At 38.9% G+C, this 21,613-nt stretch overlaps 1 protein-coding gene across 1 annotated transcript in view; it reads right to left on the bottom strand.

Moving 5' to 3' along the window:
- Positions 1-21,613, bottom strand: part of LOC150089365 (DIS3-like exonuclease 1) — a 280,186-nt gene that overhangs the window by 147,640 nt on the left and 110,933 nt on the right. The window contains exons 8-9 of the mRNA XM_090389957.1: positions 20,851-20,966; positions 15,401-15,516 (exon numbers count right to left, since the gene is read on the bottom strand). Of these exons, the coding sequence (XP_090246083.1) occupies positions 15,401-15,516; positions 20,851-20,966 (232 nt within the window). The remainder of the gene's footprint in view (positions 1-15,400; positions 15,517-20,850; positions 20,967-21,613) is intronic.

Raw genomic sequence — 21,613 nt, 5'->3', positions numbered from 1 at the left:
GTAATCTACTTACCCCGTCACTACTTGAACTTGTTTGAAGGTAATCTACTTGAACCGTCACTCATCAGATCATGCACACTGTAAACACTTCTGGAGTGATGAAAGTTGTAGGTCTTCTAGCATGGGTCATCTCCCAGGCTCTACCACCCTTGTTTAAATTCTGCTGCCCAATTCTTAACCATAAATAGGAATGGGCATCCTCCCCCAGTGCTGTACCCATATCCTAATGAATTGCCTTAGGCAATGATGATTTTTGGTTTTTATGGTGCAAAAATATCAAAGGGAATTGCTTTAGGCACTAGTCCCTTTTTTCCCAAACACTGAATGACTGCACAGTGGCTGATTTTGTTCACCTTTCTCCACTCACAAACTTTGTGGACTTTAGGACCTGTAATTTAAAAAAGACATTATTGAAACTGCATGAAACTTAGTGGGTTACTATTTGAAGCGTTGCACATTAAGTACAGAAATTTTTAACACTGTACCACTACTCTTTCATACTCGGGCCATAAAATTTTCAAATGCCCTCATAGGGTGTACCAGCTCCAGAGAAAAAGGCCTCAATCCTGGTAAGAGTTTATTATTGATAAATTCATGCAGGGGAGAATGACAAAATATATAATTAACATAAAGGAGGTTAAAAAAAAAACATAGATGCCAACAAGCAGCAAAGAAATCCATACTGCTGATGTGGTTGAAACAACAGAAAACCTTAACACATGAAAAAATTCAGAAAATTTAAAAAATGATGCGTCCACCTTTTCATCTGTCTCAAATTAATACCAGGCATTTGAAAAATTGTGTTTTTAACAGCAGCAAAAGAATTTGATACAATTTCAAATATAGTAGAAATTTCATGGAAAGATTCAAATAAAGACTATATATCTCTTTAAAAGATAATCAAATTTGTTTCCAAAAGAGATTGTGGGTGAAGAAGGAATTCAAATAAATGAAATTAATTAACTGCTTACAGAAAATAAAGTTGAACTAAAATGAATTTGGAATGCTGATCAAAGCAGAACTAAATATTACATGACTTCTTAACTTCTGGATGGTTGGTTGGTTGTTGGGTTTTATTGGCGCATTAGCAACTAAGGCTATAATGTGCCAAAACCAGGTGATATATAAAAATTTTAATTTCATTGACCTAATTACTTAGGTCACCATGTCAAGATGTGCTTGGCCTTTGGCACTCACACAGTGGCGCCTGCCCCTGTGACTTTTGATCCCTCTACCGATCCCCTATTTCTCCTTACTCGGGTGGACTGTCTTCTCTATCTGTCCACTTTAGCTTGTTCCTCACATTCAGACCCCCCCTTCCTCTTGTTCCCCAGGCCTTCTCTTCTCTTCCTCTTTTTTTTTTTAACTTGGTCTTCGTCCAGGATGCTCAGGCGACCCTGGTGGAGACCAGCCAGAGAATAAAGGGCGGCCTGGCTACCTCCTAGCGGTGTGTGTGTGCGGGCAACGTGAGGTCCCACCAGGGGCCCTGCGGCCAAATGCCAGGACACCCAACAGAACCTAACGCAATATGTCATATACAACAGTTGTTATTTGATTTTTAGGAGCATTAGCAACTAAGGCCATATTGCTCCAGGGATATGTGGTGGTCATTCCCTGACCTTTCCGCATCCTCCGTATTTGGTGGTCACGGGCTTGAACCCCAGTCTAATCAAGAAGCGTGTGCACTGCTGCTCCTGCCCACCCAGCTACGAAGGTGCCCATATACAACAGACAACACTTTTCTGGCATTTACAGTAGTTCTGTATTTCTTCGCAGCATACATATGGCGCAGATGTGAGAAATCACAGGTGGCGCCTGACCCTAACACTATGTCAAGATATAAAATAACAACGGTATAAAATGTAAAAAAGATAAATCAATAAAGAAATAACAATAACATGTAAATTTTAAACACAAGTAAAAACCTTTATTGATTTAAAATAGCTAAAAACAGCAGACACATTGTCATTGTCGGATAAAATCTGACAGTGTATAAGGCTCAGTCAAATGATTAAAAGCAGTAAAACAGATATTGCTAAAATCTGGACAATCAATTAAAATGTGTCTGATTGATAAAATTGTGCCACAGGACTCACACAAAGGAGGATCATCAGCCCTCAGCAAATATGAATGAGTCAAATGACTATGTCCTATATGCGGGTCCGGGCAAGAACAACTTCCTCCTTACAATTCCTGGGCAGACTAGACTGCCAAAGTTCAATTACAGGCTTTATACGATATAATTTATTCGTAGTCTGTCTATTCCACAAATCCTGCCACTGGGAGTGTATTATTTACCTGTAGTCTGTATAGGGGACTGACAGGCAGTGATTATTATTGGCAATTGCTGATTTGGCTGCGGTGTCAGCCAAATCATTTCCCCTAATCCCAATGTGGCTAGGAATCCAGCACAAGCGGATATCATATTCACGTTCATGGAGGAAGTGAATCTTCTGCTGAATGCAAGACAGAACAGGATGAGGATTATATCTCATAGATATTAGAAGCCTGTAAGACGCTGAGAGAGTCGGAATATAAAATGAACCATTGGTATTGGCATTCACTAATGTGATCCAAGGCTAACTCTATAGCGTACAGCTCTGCAGTAAATATGCTGCATTCAGAGGGAATCTGCTCCGATGTATTGGTATCTGTAAAGACAGCAGCAGATCCCACATATGATTCCGACTTCGAACCGTCTGTGTAAACTGGCGCGAGCGAAGTCAGAACGTTCAGCTTGGTGTGCTGAATAAAGCTGCAGGTAGACAGATGATGGAGTGTCCGACTTTCCCCAATTTCTAAGGGCCAAGTCACATGCCAGGACATGAACATGCCAGGGTGGAAGGGGTTGCTTTGGTATTTGGGCAACCTTGTCTACCTTCATATTAAGTTCATTGAGTAGCTCTTGGAGACGAATACCAAAAGGACTATTGGCAGTCTTACAGGTGTTGTACAAATTTTCCCATCATGGCTCAAAAACGAATGGCCACGTAGGATGGTCTGGCAGGGATTTCAGTTTTAAAACATACATTAGAGACAACTGTTTATGTCGAAGTGATAACGGCGGTTCGTTTGCTTCGACGTATAAGCTCTGGACAAGAGATGTTCGATATGCTCCAATAGCGATACGGAGAGCCTGATGATGGATGGGATCCAGCCATCGAAGTACACTGTCTCTGGCCGAATTGTATACCAGGGACCCGTAATCTAGTCTGGATTGTACAAGTGCATGGTAGATGCATAGCAGGATGCATCGATCCGCACCCCAAGATGTAGAGGAAAGAGAGCACAGAATATTCAGGCCTCTTGTGCACTTTGTGCGGAATTCACGGATGTGATCCAGAAAGGTCAGCTTTTTATCAAATACGAGTCCCAAGAATTTTGTGTCCGCCGCTACTGGAATAGCATTTTGTCCGAGCCTTAATTCAGGTTCAGGATGAAGATTACGCTTACGACAAAAATGTATGCAAACAGTCTTCTCCAGTGAGAACCTGAAGCCATTAGCAAGTGCCCAGGAATTAAGGCGATCAATGGCTTTTTGCAGCTGTCTTTCAATAACTCTCATGTTGCATGACTGACAAAATATGCTAAAGTCATCAACATAGAGGTCACTGTTTACAGTTGGAGGAAGTTGTTCTGTGATGGAATTTACTTTGATGGCAAAAAGCGTGACACTTAAAACTGATCCCTCCTCTTGGCTAAAGGAACGAGAGAGTGAGTATCCCACACGAACTTGGAAGGATCGATTGGCTAGAAAGTTTTTAATAAAAATTGGTAGATGCCCTCTAAGACCAAGGCTATGCAAATCTTTTAAGATGCCAAATCTCCAAGTTCTGTCATACGCTTTCTCCATGTCAAAGAACACTGACACCAAGTGTCTGCGTTTTAGGAAAGCATCCCAGATGGATGTTTCCAGTCTAATAAAATGTTCCAAAGTGGACCGGTTCCTTCGGAAGCCACACTGGATGTTGGAGAGAAGGTCATTTGATTCTAAATACCATATTAAACGAAAATTAACCATTCTCTCCAGGATTTTGCACAGACAGCTAGTCAGAGCAATAGGACAATAATTAGTAGTCACTTTTGGATCCTTTCCTGGCAGCAAAGGCAAGAACGATTGCCTTGCACCAGGAATCCGGAAACTGCCCTTCAATAAAGATTCTGTTATATAGAAGGAGCAGATGACCCACAGATTTTGGTGAAAGATGCTTAATCATTTCATAATGTATGCCATCTGGTCCAACAGCACTTGCTTTGGAAAGAGTGAGGACTCTTTCCAGTTCCTCTATAGTGAATGCCCCGTTGTAGGGATAAGGCTCTTAGACTTAAAATTAAGTGCCTGTTTTTCAATTTTATGTTTCAGGACCAGGAACTCTGGGGAATACGAAGATGTTGCAGAGATGTTAGAGAATGTTTCCCCAGGAGAATTGGCTATTGCAGTTGGATCTGCAACAGTGCATCCGTTAAAATCTAGGACTGAAGAAGGGTGGGATGTATATTTTCCCTTCATTTTCCGGATTTTATCCCAGACCAACTTAGTACTAGTGGACTGAGTAAAACGGATCCACGATTCCTTTTGACTCTGACGGTGGATGTAGCATGCTTTGGCTCGTGCGCGTTTAAAGGCTATAAGGTTAGTCATGGTAGGATATCGGCGGAATATCCCCCACGCTTTGTTTTGAGCCTTTTTTGCTGCTGTGCATTGTGAATTCCACCAATGTTTGGGAAATGGTGGAAACCGGGCAGATGTTTTTGGAACAGCATTCTCAGCTGCTTGGACAATAATTTGTGTGATGTACGTTACTGAATCATTGATAGGCTCCTGACTGACAGTACTTAGGTCAAAATTTGCCTGATGTTGGAAGGCAGTCCCAGTCAGGCTGATCAATCTTCCACCGTGGTAACCTGAAATTAAGACATGGTCTCCCACTGTGTAACGAGGTTATCACAGGGAAGTGATCACTTCCGTATGGGTTCTCCTCCACTTCCCAAGTGAGTGAAGGGGGTAGAAAAGGGGAGCAGATAGAGAGAGATCAATGGCAGAAAAAGTATGGGTAGGCATGTGGAAGGTGTTTGTTCCAGTATTTAGAAGGGAAAGGTCATGTCATTTAGCATACGCTCTATGACTCGTCCCCTTCCACTGATGTTAGCACTACCCCCACAGGGTGTTATGTCCATTCATATCCCCGAGAAGTAAGAAAGGGGAAGTTAACTGCATTATAAGATCACAAGGCCTTCCTGGGAGATGTCAGTCCCAGGTGGCAAATAAATAGAGCACACGGTTAATAAAAATCGCACTGTAAGGCGAATTGCAACAGCCTCTATGCTGGTTGTAAGTAGCAAGGGCTGAACTGGGGATTGGTTGCCCACACAGGGATAGCCACTCCTCCATGAGCAGGACCATCCACAATTCTATCCTTACGAAAAATTCTGATGTTATGCATGGTGGGATCATCATTTGCCTTTAGATAAGTCTCCTGCAAGCAAAAGTAAACTGGCTCGTGCTTTTGCAGGAGGGCCTTGGTGTCATCAGTATTTCGCTGGAATCCACGACAATTCCATTGTAGGAATTTAGCCATTATTTTGGCTTAGTGAGTCCATCAGGCGGCTTCTGAGGCGGCTTCTTACTTTTATCAGTCTTGGATTTATCTTTTTTGGAAGAATGGACGCTGTCCCATGTCCATTTCTTCCTCCACAAAGAGTTCCAAGACTGATTCATCTGGTACCTCCTTGTTCTCTACATCCATTGTTTCTGTTACTACTGGAGGCTCTTTACCACTTGGTTTTGGTAGTGGTGGAGCACTAGGAGGTACGGATATAGGAGTGACAGCTGACTGTGTTTTTTTGGTGGGCTTTTGTGAACTCAATAAATAGCGTGCAATCGGAGTGAATGACTCTCTTGGTGGTATAGTCATCTCAGTTTGTGTCCCGATAGTGCACTTAGCAGAAACCTTCTGGTCATATGAAGGTTTCCTGCTATTTATTGGTTGGATACGTTTTCTGGCCTCTGGGTAGGAGATATTCAGCTCTGTTTTTAACTTTTGGATCTCTTTTTCATCCTTCCACTGCTGGCATGCTCTAGAGTAGGCGGGGTGCTCTTCTTGGCAATTGACACAGATCGGTTTTGGAGCTGAACATTCCTTGCTCTCGTGGTCTTTAACACCACATCGAGCACAGGCAGGGTTACCACGACAAGATGTTTGTGAGTGGCCGTATTTTTGGCATCTAAAACACTGCAGTGGGTTTGGGATATAAATCCTCACTGGGCAATTTAGACAGCCTGCCTTGATGGAACTTGGAGGCCATGGGGTGTTAAATGTTAGGATGAGAACTCTGATAGAGACGAGATCCCCATCCTTTCTCACTGATATTCTTTTGACAGCCATCGCTCCTTGTTCTTTCAATTCAGAGCAGATCTCTTCTTCAGAAACATGAAGAAGGTCCCACTCTGAAATGACAACTCGTGAAGGGTTCAAAGTTTTGTGGGGGGGTTACGATGATAGGTATTCCCCCTATTGATGTGGCTTTCAGGATTTTTTCCGCCTGTTTTATACTTATAGCTTCGACCAAAAGGTCGCCAGAACACAGTCGTTTTACAGATTTGGGTGATCCTGCCAACCCTTCTAATCCTTTCTGGATAAAGAAGGGTGACATCTTCCCAGTTGACTGCTCTCCGGTCGAATGGAGAATGAGGAAAAGTGGTGTTACAGATGGTGTTTTATCCTTAGTTCTGGCTCTTTTGACAGGGGTGTTGTCAGTGTTATCATCTCGGTTAGGTAGAAGTCTTGTTAGGGGCCCAGAAGAAGTAGAATTTAAATTACTCATATAAGTAAGATAAAAATTTCAGATGCCCTAAGTACCTCACCCACCACGGAGCCCTATGAGGGGACGCCCACTCGTGAACTAGCAGGTACTGCATACACGAATGGGACGCCAAGTTAGCTTAGAGGCACCGTACCCACATTTCCAATAAGCTTTGATCCTGTCCCAGGGCCAAAGGGAGGGAGACTTATTGGAACACAGTTGACCCTAGCAGTAAGAACCACCCGCCGATTGATCCCATTCGGGCCGGTCAGGGACCACCCGTCTTGTCGAAGCAGGGGCCAAAGTGGTGTATTAAGGCTGATCCCCTCAACCACCAGTATCCCCCTTTCTGAATTTCACGGATCGTGGTGCACGGCTGCACACGCCGGATTCCAACGATGTAACCCTGGAACCAAGGTATGGGTGTCAGATCCCAGTGATGCTAATCTGGAAAACCAGCAGCATCACTGGAAGGTCCCCTCACCACGTACAGGTGCCCACGTCGAGGGGTCTTAACTTCTGGAAGAACTTTAAGCCTTCTCAATAATACATCCCATTCTAATATATAATTAGAATGGGATGTATTATCAGTGTTGGCATTCGAGGTGAGGGACGCACTTCGTCAGGGCTCCTCAGTTAAGTGGATTGTTGATTAATGCTTTTAAATATTTGATTTATTTAGATATTGTTGGATTATTTTGTTATAGGTTTTCCTGTAACAGTTTGATTTTAGTAGTGGGTATAATTTTTTAAAGTTAATTTTCATTGATATTTAGCTAATTTTATAATGGTAGTTACGAGATCTGCCTTAAACACGTCACAGGGTATCGTGACTCACATGGAAATAGCTGATGGCGATTTACGGGTGAGTCATGATTTAATCTGTTGCGGAACCTGTGGAATGTTTTCCAAGGTCGACCTGGTGAAAAATCATAGCTCACCTGGGGATTCTTTTCTTTGTGATCAATGTAACGAGTGCACCTTATTGTAATCTTAAATTACAATTTGGTGCACTGATGGAAAAATTTGAATCCCTGAAAAAACATGTGCTTGCCCTCGAGAATAATGCATCTGGGAGCTCATCCGGGACTCAAGACTCCAGCAATCTACCAAGTGATGCACACCCGATTCGGGCCTCAAAACAGAAAAACCAAGTGCAAACTACTCTGGTTAAAAAGGACATTAGCATTAGTAGAGGCATATGATGCAAGAAAGCAAGCTTATTCAGCATCAGCCAAAAAAAAAAAAAAAAAAAAAAAAACAACCACTACTCCCATTTCACCCCTCAATTCGTTCGAAATACCTGTCCAGCTGAGCCTTAAATTTGTTTAGGCTATCAACTTCAACAACAAGCGATGGAAATCTCTTCCACAAACCAACTGCCCGCTGGCTAAAGGCGAATTTCCGCACATCTATCCGACATCCGTCCTTCCTCAATTTGAATTTATGCCCTCTCAGGTGATTATTCTGAGCAAGAGGAAGAATCCCATCGGCATTGAGCATGCTCAAGCCATTCAAAGCCTTGTACACCTCTATCAGATCACCTCGGCGATGCCTAGTCTCCAGGCTCTGTAATTTGCAAAACTTAAGCCTTTCTTCGTAAGAGCAACCCTTTGTTCCATTCACTAATCTTGTTGCCCTTCTCTGTACTCGTTCCATCAGCTCTACATCCTTCTTGAAATGAGGCCTCCAGACCTGTATACAGTACTCAAGGTGTGGCCTGACCAATGCCTTATACAAGGGAATAATCACATCCCTGTCCCTGCTAGAAAAATTCCTGTATATCATTGACAAGACACCATGAGCTACCCTTGCAGCTCGTCTGCACTGCTCAGAGAACTTCATATCTGCCTGCACAATTACCCCCAGGTCCTTTTCATTCTCTACCACTGTCAGCGTAGTACCACAGAGTTGATACATTGATCTGGGGTTACTGTTTCCCATATGTAGTACTTTACATTTGTCAATGTTAAACTTCATTTGCCACCTCTCAGCCCATCTGCTCAACCTTTCCAGATCCTGTTGCAGCAGCATAGTATCAGTAGTGTCCTTAACAACCCTGCCAACCTTTGTATCGTCTGCAAACTTGGACATTAAGCCTGATACACCATCATCAATATCATTTATAAATACAGAAAACAACAATGGACCCAACACTGAACCCTGAGGAACTCCACTAATAACATTAGTCCACGTTGAGCAGTGTCCATTGATTACCACTCTCTGTCTTCTGCCACTCAACCATCCCTTTAACCATAGCAGCAATTTGTCTCGAATGCCACACTTCTCCAATTTGTGCAGCAGTCTTCCATGCGCAACAGTATCAAAAGCCTTTCTAAGATCCAAATATATAATATCAAAGTTATTCCCTGCATCCAGTTCTTTTGTGACTACATCAGAGTATCCAATCAAATTGGTCAGACAAGACCTGCCCTTAACAAACCCATGCTGTGTCTGAGCTATAACTGAATTCTTGTCCAGATGATCCTGCAGTGCTTCTTTAACCAGTGCCTCCATTAATTTTCCTGGAACCGAAGTTAAACTAACAGGTCTATAATTACTTGTGTCAGCCTTTGATCCTCCTTTGTGAATTGGGGTTACATTTGCACATCTCCAGTCCATGGGTACCTCCCCTGAGTCCAAAGAAGCTCTCATAATTATGGCTAGGGGTTTGCTTACTTCCTTTGCTGCCTCCTTTAATATAACTGGATAGATCCCATCCACCCCGGGTGCCTTTTTTATGTTTATCCTCAACAATTTCTCCTCCACTTTCCTCTCAGTTATTAGAAAATCATCTAGCTCACTGCCAATGTTTACTTCACGTACGACATTCCCCTTCCTGAATAACTCCTCATGTGTGAATGTAGATGCAAAATACTCGTTTAGATTGTTAGCCACCTGAGCTGGATCCTCAACTGTTGAACCATCAACATCCAGTGGACCAATCTGATTCATCCCTTTCCTTCTTGAGTTTAAATAGGTAAAGAACTCTTTTCTGTTTTTCTTTGCATCCTTTGCCAAGAATTTCTCATAATCTGCCTTTGCCTGCCTAATTTCCTTTGTGACTTGGTTACAGACCAACTTATATCTATCATAGGCTTCCACGTCACCCATTAATTTGTATGTATCCCATGCATTTTTCTTCTCTGCCATATGTCTCATTAGTTCATCTGACAACCATTTAGGCCTGAACCTTGAACAATATTTCTTGGTTGGTATGTAAAGCCTGGTAGCTTCCAAGATTAGTTCCTTGAATGCTTCCCATTTTGAATTTGCTGTTGGTAACATCATCAGTTGGTCCCACTGTATAGAATTTAAATACTGTCTCAGACCATCATAGTCGCCTTTACGAAAGCAAAAACCCTTCCCTTTACCTCTGATGGTAGTTACCTCCTTGAGTAAATCCCACTTCAGCACACTGTGATCACTGCCACCCAGTGGTTCATTTATCTGCAGATTCCTAATGCATGAAGAATCACTACTGATAATCAGATCAAGAGTATTGCTCCCTCTTGTTGCCTCACGAACATGCTGGTGTAGAAAACAATCATCCAATAAATCCACAAAAGCCTTGCTAGTGTGTGAGTGACCAACCCACAAATTCCAGTCAATATCTGGGAAATTAAAATCCCCCATTATAAGACTCTCTGATTTACTGGCCCATTCTATTTCCCTGTACAGTGTCTTATTATACTCATCAGAGTCATTAGGCCTATAGCACACTCCTACTCTCAATTTTGATTTACCTATGCTTATGTCACACCAAACTGACTCAACACTGCACTGTCCAGCGATGTCAACTGGCTTCACTTCCTTGGATTTTATGTGTTTTTTAACTAATAGCATAACCCCTCCTCCCTTCCTATCCTGTCTATCCTTTCTGTAGACGTTGTACTCCCCAAATTCCAGTTCTGCATTCCTTATATCTGTGTGACACCACGTCTCTGATATCCCAACAATATCTGCCTTTGATGTTTTGAGTAATACCTCAAATTCATCAAATTTATTTACTAAACTCCTAGCATTAGTGTACACGCAAGTATACATGCACCTGTTTCTATTCTTAGCTACCCTAACACAACCCATGTGTTTACTTGTACCGCAATGACTTCCAGCAGTCTCTGAAATATCCTGCATCTTGTTTTTCAGGCTTCTGCTCATTCCAATAGAAGCAGTGCAAGAATCTCTTTCACCTCTGCCAGTGGCTACTGTTAATCCATTAGTCTTTGTCTACCCCCAAGCTAGCAGTTTTCCGACCCACCTAACACTGCCTCGATAGCATCAGCAAATATTCTTGCACCCTTTCTATTTAAGTGTATCCCATCCCTGTAGAAGCAATCTCTCCTGTTAACAAGTACAGTCCAGGCTGAAAAAAATTCTACCCCTTCAGCCTTGCACAATCTTTCCAGGGCCGAATTGATCGACAAGGCTCTCATCATATACTCCCTCCTATCGTGTCTGGGCAGACATTGTTTTATTAGGAGACTCCATTGTCAGGGAAACAGGGAATATTTTTTGTAATAAGGATAAGTGGAGTAGAACCAGGGTATGTCTGCCGGGAGTAACTATTAATGATGTCACCAGCAGATTGTCAGATTTTAAGGGGGGGGGGGTAAAGAGAATATTATTATTCATGTGGGGACTAATGATATTAAACGTACACAATCTGACGATTTGTTGGAAAAATACAGGACCATGCTGAGGAAATGCCGCAAGCTAGGTCACAATGTTTATGTGTCTGCAATTCTGCCCAGACATGACAGGAGGGATTATATGTTAAAAGCCTTGCAGATTAACTCAAGACTTGAAGGACTCTGCAAGGCTTTAGGGGGAAAATTTCTATCAGCTTGGCCCACACTTGTAGGTAGAAAGAAGGAATTTGTTTTGTAGAGACGGGATACAAAGTTGGTGCAAAAGTTTTTCCCAGTATTATTGAGGATACCTTAAAGGTTCAGGGAAACTGCTAGTTAGGGGGGGGGGATGTGGGTAATACTGACATGTTTATCTGATAATATTGGTCAAAATAACTCTTGCACATACCTCAAGAGTTCTTATCTGTTACCCCAAATGGACATATTATCTAGATGTTCTGGGGACAGAAACGTTTAAGTGAGTGGGTAGCTAATGCCAGGGAACAGAGCCTAAAAAACTTCAAGGGTTGTTAAATATATAAGAACAGTAAGTCTTAATTGTTTATACAGTAATGTTAGAAGTATCAATAAAATGAGCGAATTCGAACTGCTGATTAAAACAAGTAACGCGGACATAATAGGGCTTATGGAGACGGGGTGCCACCCAGAAATTGGGGATGATGAATTTCAGTACGGCTTGTATAATGTATTTAGGAAGGATAGGGTTAATAGAAGGGGTGTTGGGGTAATGCTTCTTATTAGAAGCAGCCTGAATGTGACGATAGCTTTCCCGGATTCAGACGTTTCACATGCTAGTATAGAATCTGTATGGTGTGAGATAGCTGGAAACAAAGGTATAATGCAAGTAGGAGTAATCTACAGACCAGGTGATTGTGAAGATTATGACGAAAGCCTGTACATGCAAATGGAACAAGTAAGCGTCAATGTTTTATTATGGGTGATTTCAATTTGCCTCTAATTGATTGGAGTAAATGGGAAAGAAACTCGACATGGGGAACAAAATTTTTAAATCAACTAGTTGACTGTTATTTGTATCAACATGTCAGGGAAAGTACCAGAGAAAAGAATATCCTAGACCTCATTATCACCCATGAATCAGATGACATAACAGGGCTGACAGTAGAGAAACCAGTAGCAGGAAGTGATCACGCAGTTCTATGGTGGATGATGATGAGAGAGGTAGCAGCATTAAAAGGCAAAGGAATCGGTTTTAATTTCAGAAAAGGAAATTATCATGCCTTAAGGTACTACATGGCCTCTATTAACTGGGTAGATATCACACAGAGAATGAATACATTTGAACTGTGGTATGCTTTTAAAACATTAATCACAGATGCCTTGAATGCGTATATACCATTAAAAAAAAAAAAAACTCCACGAGGAAGGTTCCAAGTTGTATGAATAGTGAAGTTGCCACATTACTTGAGCAGAAAAAGGTGGCATGGAAAAGTTACAGAGCAATAAAAAGTACTGAAGCCTATAACAGTCAAGGTGATCTGTAAATATGGCCACAGAAAAGGTTCGACAGGCAAAGGCAGTTTATAAGAAATCACTAGCAAACATAGCAAAGGGGGAGGGGGATAAGGAATTCTTTACATATATAAATGCCAAGAAGAGTTGGACAAACCAGATCGGACCTTTACGTAAGGGAAAGGGGATAGTATTAAATACACCAGCTACCGTTGCAGATGAAATCAGCAGTTATTTTGCTTCGATATTTAAAAACCTTTTGTGGCAATGGGAAATTGTGGGAGCGAAGTTGAAAAATATGTAATTAATGATATTGAAATTTCGCAAGATTATTTAATGAAAAAACTTTCGAGCCTACAGGCCAGTAAGGCTCCTGGAGTTGATGGAATATACCCTATAATCTTAAGGGATGCGGCAAGTGAGTGTATTGAACTATTGAGGCTAATTATGCGAGCATCACTAGACTCTGGGGAGATTCCCTTGGATTGGAAAAGTGCCAATGTATCTCCCATACATAAGGGTGGCTCTAAGAGTGAAGTGGGAAATTATCGACCTATCAGTCTGACTTCAGTGGTAGGGAAAATCATGGAGGCAATGATCAAGGGTGGAATTCAGGATCATCTGGATCAAATTGAAATTCTCAAGGATACTCAGCATGGTTTTGTGAAGGGAAAATCATGTTTAACAAATCTGGTTCGCTATTTTGAAAGGGTCACTCACGAGCTGGATTTAGGGAATAATTTCAACATTGTTTATTTAGATTTCAGCAAAGCCAAAGCTTTTGACTCATTCCCACATGAGCGGTTGCTTTATAAGCTGGAACAGGTTGGAATCACTGGGAAAATCCTTAGATGGATGCAGGATGGCTTCAGGGCAGGAGGGTTATGATAAATGGCTATTCCTCAGATTGGGTTGATGTAAGAAGTGGGGTTCCCCAAGGATCAGTATTAGGACCACTGCTGTTTTCAATTTTCATAAACGAGAGGCATCAGTAAAATGAATGAGGACGAAACTTTCAAGATTATAAATGATACTAGAACTAGAGGACATAAATTCAAGTTACAGGGTGAAATGTTTAGATTGGACTGCAGGAAGTTTTATTTTAGCCAGCGAGTTATAAATTACTGGAATAAGTTGCCTACATGGGTGGTAGCTGCTGACAGTTTGGGGAAATTCAAAGGTCATCTGGATAGTACCTTCGGATCAGGGAATCGCATAGGATGATAGGTTTAATTTCCTTTTCTTTTACTAATTATTATTATTTATTATTTTTTTTTTATTTATTATTTTTATTTATTATTATTTTTTTTTTTCTGGCTGGTGCAGCATAAGCCATAGGCTTTCTTGTACCATGTGGCCATTACTAATACTAATAATACAGATTCATACTACTTTTTTTTGGAAAATTAGCAAAGAAGATTTTTATTTGCTTCCAACAAATGGGGGGGGGTTGCAAATTTGGGTTGTAAATTATAAAGGAAACTGAAAAGAACACTCTTTTTTCCCCAGATACAAGTTCCTCTGATAAAACTAACTATTAATGGATATTAATACTTAATTTTATCATTAATACATTCATCATTAACATCATTAATACTTGACATTAATACATTCTTAGGATTTGACTGAAGACAGAATTCTTCCCTTGATCAAGTCTTGGCAGGTTAGAAATGCAAAAAACTTCATTAAAACAACCAAATATATTCAAAAATTGGATATGTATACCTTCAGAATGTAAAATTACAATTATAAAAATAGCAACTGATTCAAAAGTATTAATGAAAAAGAAGCAGAAACTATATTAACTATTTGAGTTTTCACCATGAAAATGCAATCTTTAGTTTATGAACTTTACTGCTCCTTCAATCTGGTTTTGTGCTCCTTTAATACAAAAAAGTGTTAATATATGCTTGGCAAAAATTTGGCAGTGAAGATTAACTGATTTTGATAAAGTTAATCAATGAACATTCAACGCTGAATATGAAGATTGTGAAGAAATCACATTCATAAAATGCACATTATCTAATATTCTTGTACTTAGCTCATATTTTGGATGCACATTATTATGATTATTAAATTTTTACTGTGTTTGCAAAATTAAATGTTTATTTTTAACTTAAATATGTTGCATTGCATTTTTAGAAAGAAACTGCTGATCTCAACCAAATCGAAACATACAAATAGCAAAAAATAATAATAATAATAATAATAATAATAATAGGTAACTTTCAAACACTAATTAGCATTGGAGCAGAGGATTGCAACCCAAATGGCTTGGTGGCTTAACTACTATTGGATAGATTATCTCATAAAAAAAATTTTCTGCCAAAAGCTCTGGGGAATATCAGAGGCAACACTTGTAAGACTTATGAAGATCAAAAAGATTTCTATTACATAAAATATTTATTTTTGTATCTACTGTTATTTATTATATTATTTATATATATATATATATATATGACAAAAATTCTTACCTCTGATTCTGCAACTTATCTGCTTGCTTGGTAACAATTCTTATCCTAGGTATACGGCAGTCATATGGAATTACAAGAATTCTATCTCCACTTTTTCTCACTGTTGAACCGAAATCCTAGCATTCATCATTTTTAAGTAATTTACAAAATTAATGCAATAACAAACTTATTAAATATATATGAATAATGATCACAATTTAATAATAAATGACGATATGTCACAAATATTCAGAGTAAAAATTTTCTTTATGTTAAATAAAATCACAAAAAACTGAATATTAATAAAACAGTATGAAAATGCAACATAATGTTTAACCAGTGCCCAGCAAGAGTTCTATCTAACATGGTTTTTTTTTTTTTTTTTTTTACATTTTTAAAGAAGTTTTACCACATTGTGATAAATAATCTCAGTAAATTAATGAAACTGAATAGTTAATTTAAAATTAACTATTAATTTTTTGTAATTATATATATTTTTTTACTTTTACAGATTGAAATTGAACAAAAAAAATTAATAAAATATTTCTAGAAAACATTTTTATCTTTACAAGTTAATTTCTTTCTCTTCTCAAACTCACGGTTTTCTAATAATGTTTATATTAACTAGACAAGCAACAATAATGTGTAACACAAGCTTTTCTTGATATATTTAAAAACAATTGTTTCAAAGTAATGTCACCTCCTCCTCCTCCAAACAAGAGGAAGAATCCCATCAGCACTGAGACTGTTCAAACCATTCAAGACCTTATACACCTCAATCAGATCACTTTGTAGGTGCCTAGTCTCCAGATGCTGCAATTTGCATTTGCAGAACTTAAACCTTTCTTCGTAAGAGCACCCCTTTGTTCCCCTCACAAGCCTTGTTGCTCTTCTCTGTATTCATTCTAGCAACTCTACATCCTTCCTAAAATGAGGCCTCCAGACTTGTACTCAGTACTCAAGGTGTGGCTTGACCACCGCATTAAACAAGGGGGACAATCACCTCCTTATCCCTTCTAGCAAGATTCCTATATATCATTGACAAGACACCATGAGCTATTCTTACAACCTGTCTGGACTGCTCAGAAAACCTGACTGCACAATTATCCCCACGTTTTTTTCATTCTCCACTACCCTGAATGTAGTACTACACAGTTGATAAATTTCTCTAGGATTACTGCTACCCACATGCAGTACTTTGCATTTGTCAATGTTAAACTTCAGTTGCCACTTCTCAGCCCATCTGCCCAACTTTTCTAGATCCTGTTGCAGTAGCATAATGTCATTAACATTCTTGTTGCCCAAAAATCCCTGCCAACCTTTGTATCGTCTGCAAACTTGGACATTAAGTCTGATTTACATTCATCAATATCATTAATAAATACAGAAAACAACAATTGAAACAACACCAAACCCTGGGGAAAATCCACTAATAACATTAGTCCACAAAGAGTAGTGTCCATTGATTCTCACACTCTGTCTTCTTCCACTCAACCATCCCTTTATCCATAGCAGCAATTTGTCCTTAATGTCATACTGCTCCAATTCGTATAGCAGTCTTCCATGTGCAACAGTATCAAAAGCTTTCCCAAAATCCGAGTATATTATATCAAAATTATTTTTGACATTCAGTTCCTTTGTGACCACATCATAGTATCCAATCAAATTGGTCAGACAAGACTTCTCTGTAACAAACCCATGGTGTGTCTGAATTATTACTGCAGTCTTGTCTAAATGATCCTGAAAGCTTCTTTAACCAGTGAATCCATTATTTTCCCTGGAACGGAAGTTGAACTAACAGGTCTGTAAGTAGTGTGTAACCATTTGAAGTTTTTTGAGTACCTACCAAAATTGGTCCGAGGAAGAGGAGGAGGAGGTGTTGGACCACCACGGCTCTTCGATGCTCGTGGTGACAGAAGACTCTACCGGTTGGTACATGGGAGAGTCTTCCCATGTACCAACTGTGGCCCAACTCACCAGTAATTGGAATGCTGGTGACAGGAGAAATGTGTCACAACATACAGTACACCAAACCCTGATGAAAATGGGGCTGCATAGCCGGAGGCCACTAAAACTGCCCATGCTAACCATGGTTCACCAGCTTCAGCACCTACATTGGGCACGCGAGCATCGAAACTGGACCTTGAGTGATTGGAAGAAGGTAGTCTGGTCCAATGAATCACGTTTCCTGTTGCACCATATGGACGGCCGGGTACATGTGTGTCATTTACCTGGGGAAGTGATGTCGCCTGGATGCACTGTGGGATGAAAACAAGCCGGTGGTGGAGGTGTCATGTTTTGGGTGATGTTTTGGTGGAATACCCTGGGTCCAGTCATCCACGTGCCAGGCACTCTAATGTCTACCACCTACCTAAACATCGTTGCTGACCAGGTACACCCTTTCATGGCAATGGTCTTACCCTCTGGCGGTGCCATCTTTCAGCAGGATAATGCTTCATGCCATACTGCCTGGATTGTTCAAGTCTGATTCGCAGAACATGAGGAAGAATTCCAGGTATTGCCCTGGCCTCCAAATTCCACAGACATCAATCCCATTAGCAGCATCTATCTTGTAGCTTCTATGCCTCACCGGATATGAGCTGTTTTGGCAGCACATGAAGGACCAACATCATATTAGGTAGGTGGTCATAATGTTTTGGTTCATCAGTGTACTTCCTCTGCAACCTCCTTCAATATAACTTGATAGATCACATCTGCCCCAGATGCCTTTCTTATGTTTAACTTCAATTTCTTCTCCACTTTTGTTCCCTGTTATTACAAAATCATTTAGCTTCCAGTTCTACCCTTCCATGGCAACGGTCTTGATAATGAAGTCCTCTTATAAATTTATTAAAAAAATTTTTAAAAAAAAGTAACATTTAGGTGTGCAACTCTAGGTTTCCCTTAATATGCAATCAAAGTTTCAGGTTTTTTTGTTATCCTAGTCTTAGAAAAATGGAGCCAATTGACACATACACACAAAAGTTATTTTATTGTATATAGACTGAAAAAAATTAATAAAAGAGCAATCTGATTTTGACCAAAGTTAATTTAATGCTAAGAATGATTAGAAGAATAAATTATTAAATTTTCAGGGACTTTGGTTAAGTATTAAACAGATATGATGTTGATTGTGAGCAAATTGTAGAGCTGAAATTACTATTTATCCATATACAAATTACAACTTTTTTTTTATAAATTTTTAAAAATTTTATAATTATAAACTATACTGATAAAGTTGCTATAATCGTTACAAGTGACTTATCCATGCAAAGGCACAACAAAATGCAACATGTCTAATAAAGCATTCGTTGAACCAGTGAGTTGTAGATGTTCTTGCAATCCAACTGAACTGTATGGGTCTGATGACGGTATGCATGGACTCCTACATACACGTGGAAATACTACTGGATGCATCTTTATACTGGATCTGCTAGCTGACTGCAATCAGCTAACATCAACAGCATGAGATCACAAACTTACTATATTGCATGCACTCTAGCAGCATGCTATACATATGCAGAGGAGTAAATAATATTATTTTATAGCAGAATATATTATTTTATATTATATATTTAATTACATACCATATAATTAAACTTCAAGCAGGTGTAGTGAAAATCATCCACAAAAAACAAATTTTTGTGGATTTTGTGCAAATTTTTAAAAAAATTTGAAAATTTTAATATTTCTCAAATATGGTAATTCCCACCCCATTCCCAAACTGCATCATTATGTTTTCATTAGAGAGATATACTGTAACTGTAAATTCTTTAAGGCTCCACTTTGGAGTAAAAGCAGATCCACTATGTTAATTTTCCAAGTTTCATTTCAGCTTTGTTTTTGCTTGCTTTTAAACCAAACTCTAACCTTAAGGCAGTCAGACAATTTTTTTTTTTTTTTTTTTAATAAGAGGACTGTTTTTTTCAAAAATATTTTTTGCTCTTATTATCCAATATAATGTCAGAATTAAGTATAAATTTTTTAAATTTTCCATTTTTAACTATTTCTTACCATTTTGTCCAAATAAACCTGATCATAAAATCAGTACACCAATGCACCATAATTACCATAACTTTTTTTTTTGACATACCCACTAGAGAGATTAAAATAATATACAGTCAGTCCTCGTATAACACGTGTTTACACTACACGAATTCGATCATACACTATTTATAAATAGGGGAACGATATCGTATGTAACACGAACCGAATTCGCTTATGCATGATTCACCTTTGTGTTTACAAGAAATGGCAGTCGAACGCGGAATCACCCCAACTGAACACAACACAATAGGAATGAAGAGAAGATTCTGAAAATGTATTTATGTTTTTTATATCAGTGAAGGGGAAACACATTTCACCATAATAGCGTAAAAACCCACACAATTCCAGCTATCGGTATTATCGCAAATGCAATTAGATCGAGTTTACTACCAGTTTATAACAGATTCCACTAGCAGAAACACAACTGGAAATTGTTTTTATTGTTTTATGGTAGTAACACCCAGAAATGTGCTTTAGTAAAATGTGAGCTAGTGAGGTGTTCATAGTGTGTGTGTGTCTCTGCCTTCGGTGTTGTTTATTCAGTTGCTACAATTGTGCAGCTTTGTTTATGTGTATCAAGCGTGCCTCCTCGTTTTGTAATTGTGCTTTATTTCCTAATGGTGAAGATGCTACAGATTCAGAGAGAAAAAGAAAAGCAATATTGATAAACAGAGGCAGGCTGGGTCAAAAATTCTTCCCCTGGAAAATTTGTAGTGGCCTCATATTAGCGTTTATGGCCAAAATCACACCGGCCTCCGGCCCACCCGGGGTTTCCCCGGCAAGGCTTATGGCCAGTCCGCCTCTGTCGATAGAGAAAAAATATGAAATTGTGAAATGCTTTGAGCAAAATGAAAGACCATGTGATATTGCACGTGCTACAGGCCTAAATGAGGCAACGCCGAGAATTACAAAGAATGCAGAGAAAATAAAAACAACTTTCATAGCAGGAACAACTCAAAGTGTAATTAAAATCCATTAGATTAAGACACAAAGAATTGGAAGAGATGGAACGGCTGTCATCTGTTTGGATAGAAAATCAAACAAAAAACAAGTTTGCTTATGATAGAAGCAAAAGTAGTAGCAATATTTTATTATGTAATAGTCGTAATAAAATACTTAATTATTTTATTACGATTATTTATTGTGTTTGGTAATGTTTTCGTTACAAATGTGTGTTTAATCTTGGGTGGTCAGCACCTAACCCCATTTTTCCCATAGGGCCTGTTGTTTATATTGCACAATTTTGCATTGCACAAGGGTTTCTAGGAACACAACTATTGTGCTATATGAGGACTTACTGTACTAACCTTCTCTGATTTAAAAAAAATATATATGGCCATATGTAAGAGAGAGAGATGTTTACAACCAAAATTAATTAATAGGATAATCCAGTAGTGAAATACAAATAAAAATAAGATTTGTACCTCATCATCAGGCAGGGTTGCCACATAATCTCGCCATCTTCGCTGTAAAATTCCAACAACCCTACCAGTTGGCATGACCTTTTCAAATGAATCAACTTTTCCATCAGAAGTGCTACCTATTGTAAAACAGTAATACTTATCTAATAACAGTAGTAAGAGAGAAATGTTTCATAAAATCTAACATTCAATGAATACATTTATAAATCACACTCGTCATGTCAACATTTAAGATGAAAAATAATAATCAAAAGATTTAATTCATCAAAGAATGCATTTGGTTATTAGTAACAAAATACAGTGTACTACATAATGTTATATATATGCTCCTTTAATATGTTGTCACTACTGCTGTATCAAAAATGAGACAATAAATACAATTATATAAATACTAATGATTAGAAACTTGCTCAAAAATTACAAAGGCTTCTTAAAATACTATTAAGGTTAGGCTTATGCTTAGAAATCATAATGTTGAATAAAACAGAAATATATGCGCAACCATAGTTCCCTCTAATTTTTTTCCCTGTACATGGAATAAATATCATTTTGTGCACTTATCTCCCACCATAATGCCAAACAAAAATAACTAATGATTATAATCATTAAAAGCCAATTTTCAAAATCAATTAATGTGTGATTTTAAGACAAACTGAAAAATAAACAATTCAATAACAGGCAAAAACTATTAGTTTAAATAGATTTTACAAATATAAAGTTAACTTCATGAAACCATTCTTGACAGTTTAAAGAATTTTATAAACTA

This window comes from Mastigoproctus giganteus, chromosome 2 (assembly GCF_048544385.1).
Source record: "Mastigoproctus giganteus isolate SK-2022 chromosome 2, ASM4854438v1, whole genome shotgun sequence".
Classification (NCBI taxonomy): domain Eukaryota; kingdom Metazoa; phylum Arthropoda; class Arachnida; order Uropygi; family Thelyphonidae; genus Mastigoproctus; species Mastigoproctus giganteus.
The sequence above is the reverse complement of the archived record's forward strand: the minus strand, read 5'-3'. Positions and strand labels throughout refer to the sequence as shown.